The 19,333-nt window shown below is 54.0% G+C and overlaps 1 protein-coding gene across 11 annotated transcripts in view; it reads left to right on the top strand.

Moving 5' to 3' along the window:
• LOC149352726 (TOX high mobility group box family member 3-like) overlaps nucleotides 1-19,333 on the top strand; it is a 387,363-nt gene that overhangs the window by 311,990 nt on the left and 56,040 nt on the right. For all 11 annotated transcript variants that reach the window (XR_016290841.1, XM_089581938.1, XM_089581939.1 and 8 more), the window contains one exon: nucleotides 3,321-3,401. Coding sequence is in view for 10 of the 11 variants with exons in the window: in XM_089581934.1 (XP_089438060.1) it covers nucleotides 3,321-3,401 (81 nt within the window). In the remaining variant the exon portion in view is untranslated. The remainder of the gene's footprint in view (nucleotides 1-3,320; nucleotides 3,402-19,333) is intronic.

Here is a 19,333-nt window from a genome sequence, read left to right on the forward strand (position 1 = left end):
CACGGCAGTCTTCTTTGTGCTGTTGGTTATGTCAGTGTCGCTGCTGGCCGCGTCTCCAGCGAGAACTGACTGGTGCGGACGCGTTCTCCAGCGAGCGCTCAGGGGTCGCTTTGGCTGATGCATAGCCGCCATTATTGTTTGTACAGAAAAATTGGCTATCCTCATTTCACTCGGCAGATCTTTGGCAGAGAAGGTGAAGTGTGCGCCTTGTTCGCGTCTAACAATGGCCGGCTGGCGAAGGTGACGAAAGACTTGGAATTTCCGGCTCGCTTGCATTGCGTACCTATCTGTGCATTTTGTGCCAGCAAGTGTCAAAGTTCGGAACTTCGAAGAGTTCGGAAGGCGCGCTTTGCATCGTGTGCTATGTATCCGTGCATTTCTTCCCGTTTCTGCCGGTTTCGTCGCACTTGTTCTGGCGTGCAGTCCCTATCGGTCTCGTCCTGACACGCGCATTCTTGCCGCAAACGAGTTCCCCCGCTCCTCCTTCCCTTCTCCGGGGGGCTTCTTTGTCCCGTCCCATATCGGGCCTGGTTTCCTCGCGGCGCGGTTTTTGCGCAGCCCCGCGTCGTGAAGCTTTTGTCCGCCGCGGCAGAAACGCGACTCCTTTTGACTGGTCTAATGCGTGCACGTCAGCTTTTGTTTGACTGCACTCTTCTTTCGCAAGCGAGACTGGGCGCCATTGTAGTGGTCGGGTGCCCCGGCGACTTGCTCTGTGTCTGCGTCACTGGCCGCCTGCGCTCTCGGATTGCGTGACCTTGCCCCTCGCGGTTCTTAATGCGTTGCCGGTGCCGAAATACTAGGCGGCTGCTGGGTCATTCCGTCCTGAACACCACAGACATTGCATTCCGCGCCAACTGATCTTTGCTCACCATCTCCCGCGAAATTAACGTCGATCATTCGCGGTCTCTCCATTCTCCTTTTTTTTTTTTTGGAGCATATACGAAACCGTTTATTATGATGCGCAGGATTTACGAATGTATAGTGCTCGACGGCAGGACGTTGTTGTTCGCTTCGTTAGCCTTTGTCGTCTGTGGCTCGCGCATTTTCGCAATTATCGGCTTCATTCCTGTCGGGGGCACTTGGCTGCCATTCTTTTGTTTGTTTGTGTGTGCATGGTGCGCGCGCTGATAACAGGTGCACCTCCTTGATCGTAGTGGTTTGCGGAAAATTCTGATTTTCAAAGTTTTGCCTCGTCGAAATTCCGGCGCCCGCGTTTGGGAGCATCATTCACGGGGGTGTTCCATGCGTAGGCCTGGAACTCAATGAAGGGAGCTCTCATCTTGGCAACCGGTGGAGTGAGTGAACGCCCTCAGCTCGAGCCCTGGGAGCCTGAGACAAACAATGTTAGGCTTATTTGGTTAGCCCTCATGGAGCTCTCTACCAGGGACAGTACGCGGTCACTTGGCAGCACGTCCGCCATTTAACGACATGGGCCTCGACAGTAATGAGAGAATTTAGCAACGAAGGTCAGTGATCGAACCCGTGGACTCCGAGCGGGGAGCAGAACGCTGTGGTTGTGGGTTTTAACTGCACCGGGCGTCGCGCTCTGCTCGCATTATTCTTGGGAAGGGTGTTGCGCGTCGGGCGGGGACCTGTTGCGCGGGGATGGCTCCTCGGTCGGGCGGCCATTGCGCCAGCGAAAACGAGCACGTCTCGTTTGCGGGTGGAGCTTGCGTCGTCCCGCTGCTCTGCCGTGGTTCGGTCCGAGAACAAAGCAAAGTCTCGGAAACAAAAGGAGCCCAGATTGATGATGTTGTCGTTCAGCCGAGCGTGTCGCTTTGGACGTGCCGTTGCTCGTTCACCCTGGCGCTTATGGCGCACAATGGGCAGTGGCGGCGCGGCCGTAGTTTCTCCGTTCTGGCCTCGTTTTCCTCCTCGCTCTTTATGAGGATGATTATTATTTGCAGCGCGCCCCCTCTCTCCACGGACCCCCTTCCTCCGAAAAGAACGGGCCGCCCTACATTTTCCGTTTTCGCGCCGACTGTTTCCTCATTTCTCGATTCCCCGGATCCTGAAATCGCGACCGCGTGCCACTTTTCTTCCCGCGAGCCGCCACTCCGCGCGAACGCCGGGCTCCCGCCGAATGCCGTGTAGCTGAAGACGGGTGTCACAGTCCAGGTGGCTGTTCTTGAGATACGTCTCCCGTTGTGGCGGGAAGCAAAGGAAACAGTGAAACGTTGCTTCCTGCTCGCGCTGACATTGATGTCCGTCGTTGCACGCTGGTTTTGGTGGGAACATGCCGGTTCTCTTATGCCGATTTGGGTTCTCAGTGGGCGATTTGGGTTCACATTCCGAGTTCTGTTTGGACCGTGAAGTATATTTTGCTCCTTCGCGGATTTGTAGAGCTGCTCCGGATCGCCGATTCGAATACGCCATCAATTGTACCATTGAGGAAAGTACTGCCTTGCGTATTTCGAAAGAACTGTACAGGGCCCTCAGCATGCCGATGAAATCGATTTCCGCCGTTAGGGTAGCTCCTTGAGTGGCAGGATAGGTACCCCGAGCTCTGTTTTCGTTTACCGCACAGTGAGTTCTTGTATACATGCCACTTTGTGCATCAAGCGTAACAGTGGGCTGGACTCATTCGATCGGACTTGCGGTATCATATACGGGACATACACATGCAAAATGCTTGTTAGTGTCCAAGTTTTTATAGCGGAGCAGAAGCAAGTTGGTGCTTCTTTTGCTCCGCTATAAAAACTTTGACACTAATGAGCATATGACATGTGCATGTCCCGTTTATAAGCAAGTTGGTGACCGCAGCGGTGGCAAAATGGCTGAGCATCCGGCTCGCATGCGGGAGGTGCGGGCTTCGATCCCCAGTGCCACCGGGTGCCCACCGGTGATACAGTGGGTGCTAGCTTCCTCCGGCCAGGTGCTCGGATTAATCAGGGTGGAATGCTTGGGAAATGGGTCTTTGACCCCACCTTCAGCAAACGGAAATATCTTGTGCCGTGGAGCTCTTTGGCCGCAGATGCCCTTGCGCCATAAAAATTCGCTGTCATCAGAAGCAAGTTGGTAATTTCACATTTCTACAGCGTACTACTCTCTCTGTCGTGTACTTCCGCGCTCGCGCAGTACATTTAGCGCGTCACTTGCAGCAGCAGTTGCTGAGTGTCATCGCTTTGACGACAGTCTAACCCTTCGAGCGAACTGGTGCGCCGACCTGAGCGCAGCTCTCGAACGGCGGGCCACGACGCTCAGCGCGTGTGTTGCATATTCGCGGCGAGCTTGTCCTTGTGCCGCTTTGCGCCCCTGATCAATCTCGATCGGCATTCCGTCCTCCTAACTGGTTCGTCTTCTTTCTCTGTCCTGCGCAGGCGATGGATAACTTCGACTTGTCTCTCAACATGCAAGACCAGGGTCAAGAGAGCGCCGGCACTCAGTCATACCTGGACCAGGTGAGAAATTGCGCTTTCGCTTCGCCCTTCCGAGCCCGGCCGGCGATCGTTCGGCGGCCCCTGTCCGGGAGCCAAGAATATCGGTCCCTTCCCACGCGGGCCCCTCCTTGCAGAGACACCGTCGGGGAGGAAGAGAGAAACGGGTGACGCGAGGAAAAGAAGAAGTGGGTCGCTGACCTGAAGATAGATATGTTTTTCTCCTCGCGCATGGAACGCCAGACGGGCATGCCTCCGCTGCCGTGTTCCTTTTCGTGCTTTGCGTCATGCTTGTGGCGCATGAATTCCGCCTCTCTCATTTCTCTCTCTATATTTCTTTAATTCGGGTCTGACGGAGAGGATCGGGGCGATAACGGTGTTGTTCGCTTTCCTCGCTGAAGAACGGGCCGCGGCGGCGCGAAACGATTTCGTCGCACCTTTTCGGCGACGGTTCGTTAGCAGCCGCGGGGTGTGTCGTGTGCTGTCCGTCAGGCGAGGCCCGCGAGCGTGCGTCTCTTCGGAGCGCGGCGGGAACCCGCGGTCGCTGCTCTCGTCCGAGCGGAGGCGCCAGCCGACGCGCACTGCAGTGCCCTCCTATAGCGCCAAGGTAATCGGCGGACGCATTTACAACGAGCCCTTCCCCTTTGTCTCTCCCGAGGCGTATATGCTCACGCGCGTCCTTCCCGGCAGCCTTCGGAGCGGTATTAGCGCATGCTAATACGGAGGTGCGGCGCATTGGCATTTGCCGGCTGCGCTGCGTGCCGTATTAACCTGATGCGCGCCACGAACACGGAGCTGGCTTTGTTCCACGGCGAGATCGGGAAGTGAGATCGCTGACGAGCCCTGCATCCTAACTAGCTTTCGACAGCTCTCCGTGCTTTTTAATTGCGCCCGTTTCTTCGTACGCTTCGGGACTAACATGTATGCGGCTGTTATGTGCCACCCTTGTTTCTCCATTACTGCCCGCCGCGCGAAGCGTTCTTCGCTTCCCGGGCGCTGCCGGCGCCATCGGTCCGGGCAGCGACCACCTCGTTCCGGGGGCCTCGCAAATCATTCGCAGATTTCACCCAGAGCTGTGTGTAAAAATACCGTTTCCCCATTTGCAGGCCAGTTGGTCGCCAACACTCAGACTAGTCTTTAGCGTATGGAGGGACATTAGCAGTGAGCAAGGGATGAAGCAGGCAGGAGCCGAGGTAAGTGGGGCAGCTGCATTCTTGCTGCTGTTCCAGAGGTCCGCAGCAGCGCACGCTATGTTGCTCAGAAGCTTGGGTTTTCGGTTCTGTGCAAAGTGGCAGCTTGCGTCGAGGGTTGACGTCGCTGACGTGCACTGAGCACCGCGTATGCGGAAGTCGTGGAATTTATTGCAGCTCCTCGCGATTGCCGTTTCAGATCTGTACTTTCCCCAGCCACTGGCTTCGGCTGCATTTCTCGCGCGGCATCGTGCATTATAACTTTACGCTCAGTGTGCTGCTGTCGTATTAGCCTAGGGCGTCGCAAGAACAAGACATTCTGCTGCCATGTGCAGGTACCTTCTTTGCCAGTGCGTAGCGTAACCGGGTAAACTGCAGAAACTTTAACATGGCACGGCTGGAACTTGACTGAAATTGAAAGTGGGTTGTAAACCTTGACGCCTATACCGAATGAGCCGACATCAGTGTACGCCCGCGCAGGAAGGTACCGAATTTCAAACGCGTCCGTTATTGGCGCACTGTGAAAGTCGCGTTATTCGTCTGAATTTTTTAGCTGGCTACAAATAATGCTTCCGCCATGAGCCAGGAGTGAGGCAATCAGGGTGATGAATCAAGCTTAATATCCGCGTGGCTCCGCTACGGCAACCAGCGGAATGTTCTTCTCTTTGATTGAGCTGAATCACGCCCGCTTGAACTCGCAGTGCCGTCTTCAACCTAAAAAGCATTGCGGAGCACGCGCTGCCACCGCAGCGTGCGCGGTGTGTACTGTTATCAAGACGAGAAAGTTACACAATACCTAGGTCGAATTTCTTAGGACTCGTGTTATGCGGCCCCGCCCTTGCTCACGCTTAGGCGCTCCGTGGTTGTCATCTCATGCCGCCGAAGCAGCGCCCGTTGGTTCCAAATTGCACAGCAGCGGCGAGCGTGCGGCTGGACCTGTCGCGCCGCGCAGGCGAAAGTGGTTGTGGCCGGCCGGGAGAGTTCGGGGATCACGCCTAGCGCCGCGGTCTGCTCGGCGCACTCGCCGTTGTGTTTCGCGCCGGTCGACTGTCAGGTGGGGGACAGCTACACGGAGCGCCGGCTTCCCCGCTCGCTGCTCCGCGTCCGGTGCGCGAACCCGCACGTCAGCCGCAGTGGGCGAGGGGGCTTGAAGGCTCTGTTGACACGCCCGCGTCGCGGAGAAAAAGCCATTTCGTGTCGAGCGCACCGGTGCTCGAGTGGGGAACATGGTAGGGAATTCACTTTCCAATAATAAGCGTGGCTTTTCTCTCTCTCTCTCTCTCTCTCTCACTGTCGCAGGCGATCGTGTCGTAAACACAGGGCGAAATAAAGGCAGCCCAGATAATAGGTGATGGAAGGAAAACAGGACGTTGGTGGTTTCCAGCCAGGGCCGTGTGTAGCCGTATCGAGTGTAATGGCGCGTGGTCTTTTGATGGTTTTATCGGACAGCTTGTTTATCCAGCGCGCATTTTCCACTGATCGGCTGTTGAGCCATGCTCCGTTTCGATAAGTTACGAGACGCTGTGTCAGGGCCGTGTGTTCGCCCCGTCTTCTTTTCTGCTTTGCCTTTTCTCATCGCGTAAAATTAAAATTAGCCGGACCTAGCGCCATCCCGATGGGCGTCTGCTTGTGCGACGCGCGCGGTTCTATACGGTGCGAGATTGCGTTAAGAAAAGTGGCGTATACACGGAGATAGTTGTGTTTGCCCGTCATTACACGCCCCGTGTACGCGTCGCTTTTTTTTTTAAATATGATCGCTCGCGCCGTGAAAATGGTGCTTGCAATTTGCAAATGTTAATGAAAAAAAAAAATTAGTTGGACGCTTCCGCCTCCCTCCAGGAACGGGCACTACTTGAGGACTCAACGTGAGGCTGCAAATGGTTGTCCCTGCTTCGCACAAGGCTACGTCAAGCAGGAAGTGGGCGGCGGGAATTGGAGAGGGAGAGGCTGCTGTCGGTAGAGGAGGACGTAGCGAGTCTTTTATCATCCTCTGTTCGTTTTGCACGTGGGTGTGACAGCTGTGGCGCTGTTGTCTTTGCTTCTGAAAGTCCTTTATTTTTATTTTCTCCCACTCTTCGTCCAGTAGATCCACTCGGCTATTTAGTTTTGAGTGATAACTCTATGACACGTGAAAGGGAAAAGCGCAAGTAGCTAAAGAAAAGAGCGCCAGGGCCGAGGCGAGATATCGAATCTTGCCATCGGGACAGCCATTTCGTAAGAGCAGGTACTTTTGCGAAAATGGCACGCTGACTTCTTTGGTATGTCTGGGACGTACGGGGGAGGAGGGTGGAGAGACCGGCAGCTGGGGGCGAGGGGGACCTCGTCGGCCTCTGGGAAAAGAAGAAACTGGTCCCCGGCTCGTTCTCATCACGGCGCCGGAGGTTTCTCTTTGTGCGCTTCTTTTGTTTTACCTTGTCATTGTCGAAATTGCGGCACATCAGTCTCCGCCGCGTACGGCTGTCTCGTGTCGCTCGCATCGCATTGTTCGTAATGCCTAGAATGAGCTGCCGCCTGTCGCTGGCTCGTTGCAGCCGCCGTTCCCAGCAGGATGTCTCTGGGAAACCTGCGCGACTCGCCGGAAAAAGTTTAGGATTTTGAATCCCCCCCCCCCCCCCCCCGGAATGCAGTCGAGCGGCCGGTTGGCCCCGTTTGCGTTTTCTACCGAACGCGGATGCGTCTCTCTGGCACCTCTACGCAGGCCGGCAAATACTGCGGGCCGTCGCTTGCTGCCCGTGTGCTTTTTGCAACTGGCTGCGAAAAAAAGGAAATGGAAATGCTTCGATCTCTCATTTTGTGGGCACCAATGTACTGGCACAAAATTTAGCGTGCCGAAAAGTGCTGTCGGTCGACCGGCTTGTTCGGCGAGCACCCTAGTGTATACGCGCGCCATCCGACCTCTCCGAGCTGTCGCGTCAAACTTGCCGGACGACTTTTGCTTCTGAACGCTTTCGGTCGACTCCGTATCTGTCTAACCTGTGAGCGCATATACGGGCTTGTGCTACTACGGCCTCGGGCAGTTTGTCCCAAGGTTGAAGGTTGGGTCCTCATTTCGCGGTTATTGCATTACGATAGCCACGGAATGCAATAACGCTTATTGCACGCTGTTGCCTGTGTGTACCCCGATGGACAGCTGACCTAGACTGGCTTGGAGTCAGCGCACTGCAAGATCTTTCTGAGCCAGCAGGACTGCCTTGGGCCATGAACGAGGACACATTTTAAAACCACCGGGTTGCTCCCCAACGACATCCCCTGATTGGTCAAGAGGGTCGTAACATCATCAGTATCGCCAGATTTGAAAATCTGAGGACTAGAATTTTCGAGTACGTTACGTTCTATTGGATTATTATACGTAATTATACTAACCCGACCCTCTAATCCGCCTTAATCCAACACCGAATCTCCACTAATCCACCCAAATACCACTAATCCACATTAATGTCATAACTGAGCCATGTTAATCCATTTTTGGGGGTGGGTCAACCTCCCATTTTTTATCAGCCGCGTGGAAGCTCCGCACCTGGCTCTCGGTTCATATTTTGGCGGGGAATTTCACACGCTAATGACTATCGCAGTTTCGCCTTTTCACAAGTCACCTCCTGCGGTTGTGCCTTGGACGTTCTCTCTGCCTGTCGCCCGCCACGTAACCGATCATTATTACCACGTATGAGCTTTTGTTCTTCGCGTGTCTAAACCAGGCGCCCATCATCAGCGATATTTAACGGCTGGAGAGCGCGTGCTGTCGGTCACGACCAGCATTTCTTAAACGGCTCTGCGCAGTCGTGGCTGAAATAATGCTGACCTAAACGAGTGAGTATTTCGTCACGATAGTGGGGAGGCCAGTTTCATTTCTTTTGTGCGAGTCCCCGGCCGCGTTGTTGTTGCTGTTGGCGCTGTCGTGAAACGGCGTATGGTCGCGGGCCGTCCTTGACATAGCAGCGTGAGTTACGTCAAAAGGAAAAGGCTTGAACAGTTGGAGCATGACGACTTCATGGCCGGCGGCGGCGTATTGTATAGCCGGCCGGGAATGAATGCGTTTAATCACGGCGGAACAAAAAGGAGGCGAGGACGCGCTGAGGTCATGAATGGCAGCCAGCCCCTGTGCGGAGGCTGCCGATGTGCGGCCGAAAAGCGACGCTCCTCCGACCCGTGCGCGCATGTCGTCCTTTCACGGCGTGTCGCGCTGTTTCGCCAGCCCTTGACTGGACAGGCAAAACGCGCGGCTGTACTGGGAGTGCGTCGGGTGCGCCTTGTTTCACACTTCCTTTCTTTTTTTTTTCTCCCTGCTCGATAGTACTGGCAGCACGGCATGTGCGTGGAACGTTATAATTACGGCGGGAGCTTGAAAAAGAAATCATACCGGGCATTGTAAGCGCATATAGCTGTCAAATACTGGGGTGCCTTATAAATTCGCTGCCCTTTTCATGAAAGCCGCTGTGGATACGGTAGTGGCTGGTTGAGATAATGCTGCGTGAAAGCGGCACAAATGACACTCGGAGTGATGAGCGACCGCGCGTCGACGGGCGAACAAGGCGCTCTCCCACGGTTGTCCCGTTGGGGAGTCGCTGACGACACGCATTCTACGTTCTGGCGCGGCTCTCGCCCATTGACGCTTGAATGCTTTGAAGCTCCTTTCCCTATTCTCGCTTGTGCGATTGGCGATAGTCCATCCAGGTACGAAAGGATGCAGGCATGTACACTGTGTTAACGCCTGCGACATCGAAGTTTGAAAACAGTGCCAGGGAACACCAGAGGCGAGGACGGGTGCAGACAAGACAGTCTCTTTTCCTTAGTGAGCTGGTGCGCAAAATCTATCGAGACATGGCCAAAAGGTGGGTAAAGTTTGGTAACGCAGAAAAAGGTATCTCGGCGGTCGGCCTTGCCCGAAGCAGGGGGTCTCATGCGTACGGAATGAAGCCACCGAAGCAGCTGCTTTTATAGCAGTAGGGAGGGGGGTAACGGGAAAGACGTTTTTTTTTTTAGGTTTTTACGTATCAAGGCGCGTCTTAGACGAGACTGCGAGCGCAGTTTGTGAGACAAGGTGACGATCGTGAATACCATGCAGTAGCCACTCGCTTTTCCGATTTGTGCACCGCACCTTGCCTGCTGCAAAGCAAACAATCCGTGTCGACCTCGAGCTTTTGCAGTGCAGTGCGCGTTCCAATTGCGGAGTCGCCACTGCTCAGTCCAACATTCTCTCCGCGCGACAGTGACGTGCGCTGTTGTCGCTGAGCTCTCGGGCCTGCGGTCCGCACAGTTGCCTCGTTGAGTATCGAGTTGAGTAACGTCAGCCCAACTCGACGACTGCGTGTTTACATGAATTTGATTTTAGCTAGTCGAAACCGGTTCAACTGAAGCGGCACGAAGTGTCGAGCAGCGCAGCGGCAAAGGGCAGTGGCAGCCTCCAAGATGACTAGTACTACACGGCACCGCTGTCTCGCAGGTGCGACGGCGCAAGCGAAAAACAGGCTCCCAGTTCTCCTCTCCCCCTCCCGCTAACCCGACTCTTCGGCTCGATGCTAGATAGACGGGTCAAGCGAGTTAACCTACCCCCTGCAGGCGAGCTAACTCGACTCGCTCCGCCGCTTATTTTACTCGACCCGACAGCGTTTACATGAACCTGACTAGTGGTTTTTTACCCGACAAGAAACTCGACTCTATCGAGTTCATGTAAACCTAGTAGTGTGCCTAGTAGTGTGAAGGCCTAGTAGTGGTGTGCGGCAGGCGCGACATCTTGTACCTACTGGCTACACCTCCGTTGGCCACTCTCCCCGGTGGGGTCTGCGTCGCCGCCGCCGCGAAGCCGCCGCCGACGCACGTGAGCGCGCGGATGATGGCCCCCCTCCTGCGCGCGCGCTGTTTGTTCCGCATCTCCGCGCATGTTCGTCTTGCGGCAGGCTCGCTTGGGCCTCTCCGTTCCGCTCCCCTTACACTGAGCGTGCGCCCGTTAGCGCGCTGGCTGGGGAGCCTGAGGAGGGCGAGTTGCCCACGCGGGATATGTTTCGCAGCTCGCGCACCCCCAGACTCTTGCGTCTGAATGTAACGAGCGTGCGCTGTTCGTGAAATCGCGCCCGTGACGGGATCTTAGCCGAGGGCGCAGATTTACCTTACTCGGTCCGCTAATAAGCGGGTCGAGTTTCGCCAGAGCATCTTGCTTTACGTAAGGTTGGGGTGCGAAAACGTATGCTCACAAAACGGTGGCGCAGCACTCTGTACGTGTCTTGACTAGGCGTAGTATAACCCTGTTGCAAGGGCAGTTTCAGCGGAACGGCAGGCAGTCAGCTCCGACCGCACGTACGGTACTCTACGCGGCGTCAGTTCAGCCTCACCGTCTCGTGATCGCTCCACGTGTGACCCATTAATGGTAAGAACGATGTCTGTATTGTGTTTTTGTAATTGAAACTCGTTTTTTTTTTTTTTTCATTTTACTGATTTCCAATGTCTGCGCATTCTGTTTTCTTTCCTATGCCAGACCTGAACGCCGAGCGCGATCGAGTCGCTAGTTCAGTGGGGTGTTACATCTCACTGGAAACAATTCTTTTTTTTCTCTCTCTCTCCCTCGGAAGAACTGGCGGAGAGCTAAGGTTACGGACAGCTTGCCTTTTTGTTGCTGTTGTTCATCTTTGGACTCGTCTTCCGGCCGTTTTGCGTGATGCGGCTGAAAGCTGTCAGGTCGCTTTCTTGCGGGGAGGGCGCTCTCCTCGTCGTCTTCGGTTTGGGACGTTTTCCCTGTCGCTCGCAAGACTGTCTGGGCGGGGCAGCGACGCGTTCTGTGAGGCCGTCTGACCCAGAGGGAATAACCGGATGCCTCGGGCGCGGCTGGCTGAAACAGCCGAAACAGGTCGCTCAGCGGCAAGATGAAAGGGGTCCGTCCGCCCGCGACACGTAGACACTGCGGCACGAGCAAAGTGCAGAGTACAATTAGCCGGCATCGACAGTGCTGTAGCACGCTTAGTAGTGGAGCTTCAGAGCGATAGCGAGCCAGTGTCTACAGCGGGATCGCTTCGCGGCATTCGAGTCCACTTACAAAGGACAGCGATGGGACGCCAGTTGGAAGCTTCGAGTGACCGCAGGGGCTGGATGGAGATATGCAAAGTGTTCTTTTGTAGAAAATAGGCTGTGCGCCAGTCCTGGGACAGGCTTATGGCTGTCTCGTATTCTGCAACAATGGGTGCACTTGCAATTTCTTCTCAGTATCGACAGGTATTCGTGGATATCGGGCTGGGGTTACGTGTGCCATCGGTTCGTGTCGTGTAGTGTCACGTAATTATGTGGGGACTTCTACGCATTGGGAACTAAATGTTTTTGCTGTTCATGTGTAGTGTATGCAAGACAGTGCTCACCCCTGTATAGCAACTCCGACTCTCTTAACCCTACCATGCTAATAAACCGCCAAGTTTTTCTCGTAACTCAACTCGCCCAGTGCTTCGGCGTCTTTGGTGCAATCTTAGAGGATACGGCGGCGGGAAATGTCGCCATCTCTCTCTGTACTTTGGGACCGTAATTTGTCAGTTGACTCTTTCGACGGGGACCGACAACCTCAGTTGAACTCAACTGCCGTTGGAAGCGCCCATGTAAACAGGGGTGTGGTGGCGCCTTTTCTCCGTTTAGTCATTTCATCGCGTTTCTGTGGGCCCCTCCTAGGTGGGCCCCTAGGCAAAATGCGGGAGGCGTAAAAACGCAGTGATTCAAGTTCTCGTATTTGCTATGTCTGCACGCTACGGACTTTCGCCTTGCTTAGTGTCTATAGTCTTTACTACAGCGCTTCTGCTATGGGCGTGCTGCAACACGAGCTTCTTTTAGCCTAGCTCGTCCACGCAGTAGTACACTGCGCGATGCACCCGGCCGCCGGGATGTCTCGGGGTACCGTTCTTTGATTCGTGTGCTCAGCGGGTTTTCGGAGTTTTGACGCCTCCACTTGAGGTTCCTGCTGCATTCCCGCCACAGCGGCGACAGCTGCACTTCGCGTGATGTACAGAGCTGGAGGTGGGAGCGAGAGAGCACTAGACGCGTGCGCCACGTGAGGGGATCTCACCTCGGTTCGACCACTCGAGGGTCGCTCGCCCGCGATCCTTCCCAGCCGTTCTGCGTCCGCTCTCGTGTTTCGGCCCTGAGCGCAGCATCCTGAAAGGCGCAGGGGGCACGAACCGGGGCAAAGTGCGTTTAAGGCAACCCGATCGCTGTGGCTCGCGAGAAGTGCTGCCCAGATATAGATTAAGTAAGTTCTGTGCCTCCGATTCGCAGTGTAGAGGTCCGCCTTATTTTGCGCTCTGGGTCTTTGTTAGGGACACATACACTGGGCCAGGGTGGATTTCTTAAAGACCACTCGACAACAGGCCATAGTCACAACATCATTCAGGTGGTAGAGAAATGCGCAGAATACATATAACCAAACCCTATTTATAGCCTTCATAGATTTCGACACAGCATTTGACTCAGCCGGAACTTCAACAGTCGTGCAGTTATTGCGGAATCAGGGTGTTGAAGAGGAGAGGCATGCGTAAAATTACGGGAAGATACCTATAACGGCTGCACAGCCACCATAGCCCTCCATAGAGAAAGCGGTAAAATCACATTTTCACCACCGCCGCCAGTAAGGAAGGGTGTCGGCCATGGAGACACGATCTCTTCTGTACGATTCACTGTTTGTTTAGAGGATGATTCAGAGATCTGGATTGGGAAGAGTTTTGAATAAGAGGCTGTTTTAGTATCATCATCATCAGCCTGACGACCCCCACTGCAGGCCAAAAGCCTCTCACATGTCTCTCCAATTAACCCTGTCCTTTGTCAGCTGCGGCCACCGTATCCCCGCAACTTCTTGATCTCATCCGCCCGCCTAACTTTCTGCCGCCCCCTGCTACGCTTGCCTTCTCTTGGAATCCACTCAGTTACCCTTAAGGACCAGCGGTTGTCATGCCTTCGCATTACATGCCCTGGCCAGCCCATTTCTTCCTCTTGATTTCGACTAGGATGTCATTAACACGCGTTTCTTCCCTCACCCACTCCGCCCACTTCCGGTCTTTTAACGTTACACCTATCATTTTTCTTTCCAAAGCTCGGTGCATTGTTCTTAACTGAAGCTGAACCCTTTTGGTTAGCCTCCACGTTTCTGCCTCATAGGTGAGTACCGGTAAGGTACAGCTGTTGTATACTTTTCTCTTGAGGGATATTCGTGAACTGCCATTCATGAGGCTTCGTTGTGATCATGCGCCAAGCGCTATTTCAAATCGAGCCTTACCGCACGCTTGCGCTACGTACATTTGCCGAATTTTGCGTGTGCGGCTCTTGCGTACGCTAAAATAGCGTTCCCAACATGGCGGCGCGCTTCAAAGCAGCACCCCTCGCTTTGAAGTGAGTTTGTCGTTGTTGCTGCGTTTTTCATTACCTTCACTGGCCATAAAGGGGGCACCGGGCATTCGCTTTGTCTGGTTGCGCCTGCAACAAAGCATATGAGTGATAAATTTGCTTTTTTTTTTTATTTCGAGTGACGATTCTGCCGCTACTTTGCTTAAACTGCTGCGTCGGTTCGTTGACTTAAATTGTTGTCTTTCTAACAACCGGATGGCGCCACTAGGCTGAAATTATCGTTTGTCTGCGTTTGCATACGCTGAGCTAAAAGAGCGGATGCGACAAATAGCGTAACGTCCCGCAAAACGCTTGCGTTTAGCATACGTAAGCGCGCATACGCTATTCTGAGACTACCTAATGCAGTATAACTATATATAATCTGCGATTCGGTTGCGACGTTGCCTTGTTTAAAGCGCAGGAAACGAATTGCAAAGCGTATGACGGTGGGTCTAGAAATTAATACGCAGAAAACTAAAGTAATGTTCAACAGTCTCGGAACGGAGCAGTGGTTTAGGATAGGCAGCGAAGCGTTGCAAGTGATTAAGGAATACATCTTCTTAGGGCGAGTGGTCACTGCAGGTCCTGACCTCGAGAGCGAAATAACTAAGATAATAAGAATGAGGTGACATGAATTAGTCAAGTACTCTCAGATCATGAATGTCAATTCACCAGCATCCCTCCAGAGTAAAGTATATAACAGCTGTATCTTACCGGTACTCACGTGGGGAAGAATCGCGAGTTAATGACATCCTGGTTGAAATCAAGAAGAAATGGGCTTGGGCAGGGCGTGTAACGCGAAGACAAGATAACCGATGGTCGTTAAGGGTAACTGACTGGATTCCAAGAGAAGGCAAGCGCAGCAGTGGGCGGCAGAAAGTCGGTTGGGCGAATGAGATTAGAAAGTCTTCAGGGATAAGGCGGCCGTAGCTGGCACGTATGGGACAAGGTTAATTGGAGAGATGCGGGAGAGTACCTTGTTCTGCAGTGGACCTAGTTAGGCTGATGATCATGATTCGCGTTGTGTTAAGGCGTCTCATCGAGGTTATCTTGGGTGCTGAAAATGTGTTTGGTTGTTCTCTTCAGATGCTGCTTAAGATAAAAAGAAATCTTGGCAATGAGCAGCATGAGTTCTTTGTTCCTTAAATGCACGCGTGATAGTTTTTTTTTGTTTTTTTGCTTCCAAATAAAAGCGCCGAAAGAAATAACGAGCGATTTCATCCGAGCCGAGACAAAATGGTGGGGTTACGCTTGCTAATCGACGGCAGCCACGGGCGCTCTTCCGATGGCAGCTACTTCCTTTCGCGTGCTTGGGCTCTCCTCAGTATCTCATCACCGTAAGCTCATCTTTGCTATTTCCTGTCTCTGGCCTTTAGTACATGGGAGCAGGAAGTTAGCGCTACTGCCTCTAGCTGCCACATAGTACGTATATAGTATCAGCTCTTTCGGAAGCACGCTAATGACATCACAGAAGTTCTTGCGTGTGCAGAACTCTGAGCGTGTTGTGTTGTCTTTCGAGCATTTGGTAGTCTCGAAAATTGCTTTCAAACTGCTGAGCGTCGAGTCGAATTCGACAGGAGGCTGAAAGTTCCCCAGCGCCGCGGCGTCTGTTCGGCGTATACGTGCCGCTTGATGGAGGCGTTGCCTGAAAAGTTGGGCAATGGAAAAACGGGAGCGTATTTAAATACGCGTACATGACAGCTGAAATGCAGCGCCATGTGACGGGGTCTGCCTGGAATTGCTTTTATGCCGTGTCACTTTTGATTGTTCGCACAGGCGGGTTCTCCATCCATCCTCGCGGAGAGCTGCCCCCTGCCGTGCAAGTTTGTAGCGCTTGAAGGCAACTTCAATTACCCGCAGCCTTCATTCTGTCTGTCTGTCTGTGTCCTTGGGCAACTGGTCGCCGCGTCGGAGGCTGTGAAGTGCGACGGCAACGAAGACGGCTGACACACACTGCCTGGTTCTGTCTGGCTGCGCCGCTTTTGTGCAGAAACGGAAGAAAAGAATTGGGAAGATTGCCATCAATTTCTTTTCTTTTGCCTGAATGGCAGCGGCGTCCGGGTACCCGGTCCGAGGCAGTGTTCGCTGCTTTTTCAGGAACTTCGGGGTGGCGGCTTCACAGTCGGCGGTCGCGCGAGTGCAGTGGCAGGGTTCGCTCCGCCAGGAGATGAAACGACTTCGCTTGTGTGTTATCTAAGCGGCATGCCTTTCACTTGTTAAGGGGACACTGAGGACAACGCTATCAGTTTTGTTTTGTTTGCGAAATCGGATAGTTCGGCACTTCGTGGCTTTGGTGCCGCTTATCCGGCAGCGAAATGCGCATTTATTGGTTAGAGGTCTGGATTCCAAGTTGAAAAACTTTTTTTCCCGCCGCTCCGATTCAAACTCAGGACTCACTGATGACGAAATAGGAGAAGAATACACGTGAAGCGGCGAAAACGGAAACGAGGACTCCGTGATTGCTGGAGCGAGTGCTGCGCTCCCGCCTCGCAGCAGCCGAAATGAAGACTACTGCCGGCCGGACGTTGAAGGCCTCTATCAGTCGTCGTCACTTCGTTTAAGTTTGCACCAACGTTACGATGGATCCCGGTTCCGACAACGAAGTTGTCGCTAAGAACTGCCGCCTGCATTTATCACCTTGTTCTTGGCGCATGATAGCCTTAGCTGCTTATGCGCCAATAAACCCAACACACAACAACAGCCTGCATTTAGCGCCCTCAACCCCCCGCAGCGTGCGATGTTTTTGAGGGCAGAGGCGGCGGGTCTGGAAAGAGCGCCGAGAGGTCGGCAGCGTCGCTGTCACCGCCGAGCCGCCGCCACGACTGATGTGTAGCGACTGGTGCATGCGGACATGTTTAAATTCTGTAATAATTGTCCTCGTAAGGCTGTTATGCAGCCCAGCGTCTTGGTACGCAGAACGCATAGCCGCGAAGCACCCCAAAACATGCCGAAACTGAGCTGGCTTTCTCTGGCGCCGCCAATTGCCGATTTTCTTTGACTTCCAAAATTCAGGTTGCCTTTTTTTCCGCCTTCCTCGTTTGAAAAAAATTGCATTTGTGGTTTCCAAACAAAACTTATACACTTCAATTTCAGTATCGATGAAATAACGCAACCTTCATGCACCTTTGTCAGCCTCAGGCATCTCTAGTGTCTTTTCTCCTATTTCATCATCACACTTGTACTTGCAAGATTAGCCTTTGGCGGCGATGCCTGTGTTTTAGTCCTTGCTTTGGTCTACCTTACGAGAGCTTTATTTTCAGTAAGAGTGGTGTTTTTGTGTTTACGAGGTGGTAATCTATGGATACTAGCCAACTTCAGCTTCTCCTCAGTGTCCCTTTAAGGTGCTTGTTTTCGCGTGGTTGGCGTTTGCGTCTGGAGTTTGAAGCTGTATAAAATATTGCCTTTCCACGTTGTTTGATGCATTTTTTCTCCTTCGCTCTATCTTTTTTTGTGGCTACGCCCGATATCTGTTGTTTTGGCAGGCAACTTTTTTGCAGTGCACCACCGAATAAAAGCCCCACCCCGGTCGACACGTCGTCTCGAACCTGGAGGGATGGCATTATTTGTCCCTTAGTTGCTGACCGAGGAAGGTACCGCTGGTCAACCGAGGAAACTGTGCGACGCAACTCGAGACAGGGGGTTTCTATATGTCCAACTCGCTGCGCGCTGGGGACAGCTTAGAGGGAGCTTGTGAGTCGTCATGTTTCGGCGACAAGAAGGGGTTTTTTAAAAGACGTGGCGAGAGATAAAAAGAAGGAGAGAAGTTGTAGTGACTGCATGGGGCGGTACCGCCGTGTGGAGAGATTTAGTATTTGTGATGGGCATTTGAATGGCGGCTGCAACGTCGAATCGGCCGCGGATCCGCGCAGACACAGCCGGTCGCGCTTGGACTTTGAGCGCGCCCTCTGTCAAGGCGGTCGCCTACGCCGTTTTTCCGCCCTTAAAAGTTCCTTTCCGCCCCAGCATTGGCGTGTTTCGGGTTTTAGTCGTGCGCGAGCTTAAAAGGCGACGCGATGAAAGCCGCCGTATGATTGCTTGCCGCGAACAGGTGGGCTTCGTTATTTGCAAGTCTCCAGTAAGCATTGTCCGCAATGAAACATGATGTGCGCACACTCTGTGCCGAGCGCGCGCAAGTGGTCGACGCGCGTGCGGCCCCTGAAAAATATGCGCGGGCCTGGCCGGCCCATTTCATGCCTTTGTCAGTGCTCGCGGGCCCTAAGCGGAAACAGTTTCTCGCGCCATCGTTGGTGGCGACCGCTCGAGTTGCGAAGCCATGATTGACAGCGCCGCCGCGTCCGAGGCGACAGTCGCCTAAATCGACCTGACGCGCCCGTCGCGGCGCATGCGTTCACCGCCCGCCCTCCCCGTGCTGGGTGGACCGCCGAGGGCTGCAGCTGCGGCTTCCGCAGATACCGAGGGCCTGTCGACAGTGCGGAACCGCGGTTGGCCGCGCGATCACTCCGCGAAAGGAAGGCGGCAATCTTTAGCGTTGATGTTTTTAATGCGGAGTTTCGTACAGCTTGTCTCCACTGCGAGTCCCCAAAACTCGCAGTCCGACGGGGGTGCACCTTGATGCGTGCGTGTTTTGTGCGTCTTAGCGACTGCATGCCTCAGCTAAGGAAGTTCGCTGTTCGTAACAGATGAGCAGTTACTAGCATTTGCGAGATCACTCGTTGAGGACGAACGGAGACAACGTGCGTGTATTTCTCTTCCTCTGGACGTCTCGTCTCTGCGCTATTTTTGTCGGCCTGAGCGTGTCAGGAGCGCGACAGTGGCGCCCCTGGTTGCGAACAGCATGTGGCCTGCAGCTTTTGCAGTTTTCTCTGAAGTCGTAAAAATGAAAAGCTTTACTTTATTCCCCGGATCACTTTCGGCTCAACAGAGTACGGCCGGGCGACGATTACAGGCTCGTCGCTTGCTCAGGCGGCCAGCACACTGCATTCCACACGGCTCCACTGGCGGTCTGGGCGACAAAGATGGCGGGAACGGCAGCACGCGGAGGAATGCGCTCCGAGCCGATGCCAGCTGTCTTCTAGAACGTGGCTCCCTAGCTGACAGCCTTTGTGCTCAGCCAGCGCGTTGCCGGTGCGAAAGTAGCTCCATTAGCTTAGCAGGGACGGTGTAACCGTTGGGACGAAGCACGCCCTCTGCGTTTTGACGGAAACGACGGAGCAGCGCTAACAGATGGGACGATCGAGAGTTGAAGAAGACGGACACTTGGCGCTTCGCTCTCGCTGGAGCAGCCGTCGAAGTATGGTATGCCGGGCAGTGGTCGGTATTAGTGTGAGGTCGTCTTCGGAAGTATGCGGGTAGTGAATTCTATAAAGCGCGACCGTGATGCCAGTCGTGTCAGCCGTCGCTGTGGTGGTAATACGGGCCCACGCTGGGTCGAATCAGTGAGAACTCGGCACTTAGTGATAAAGC

Source organism: Amblyomma mixtum, chromosome 3 (genome assembly GCF_055824585.1).
Source record: "Amblyomma mixtum isolate Tamu chromosome 3, ASM5582458v1, whole genome shotgun sequence".
Lineage (NCBI taxonomy): Eukaryota > Metazoa > Arthropoda > Arachnida > Ixodida > Ixodidae > Amblyomma > Amblyomma mixtum.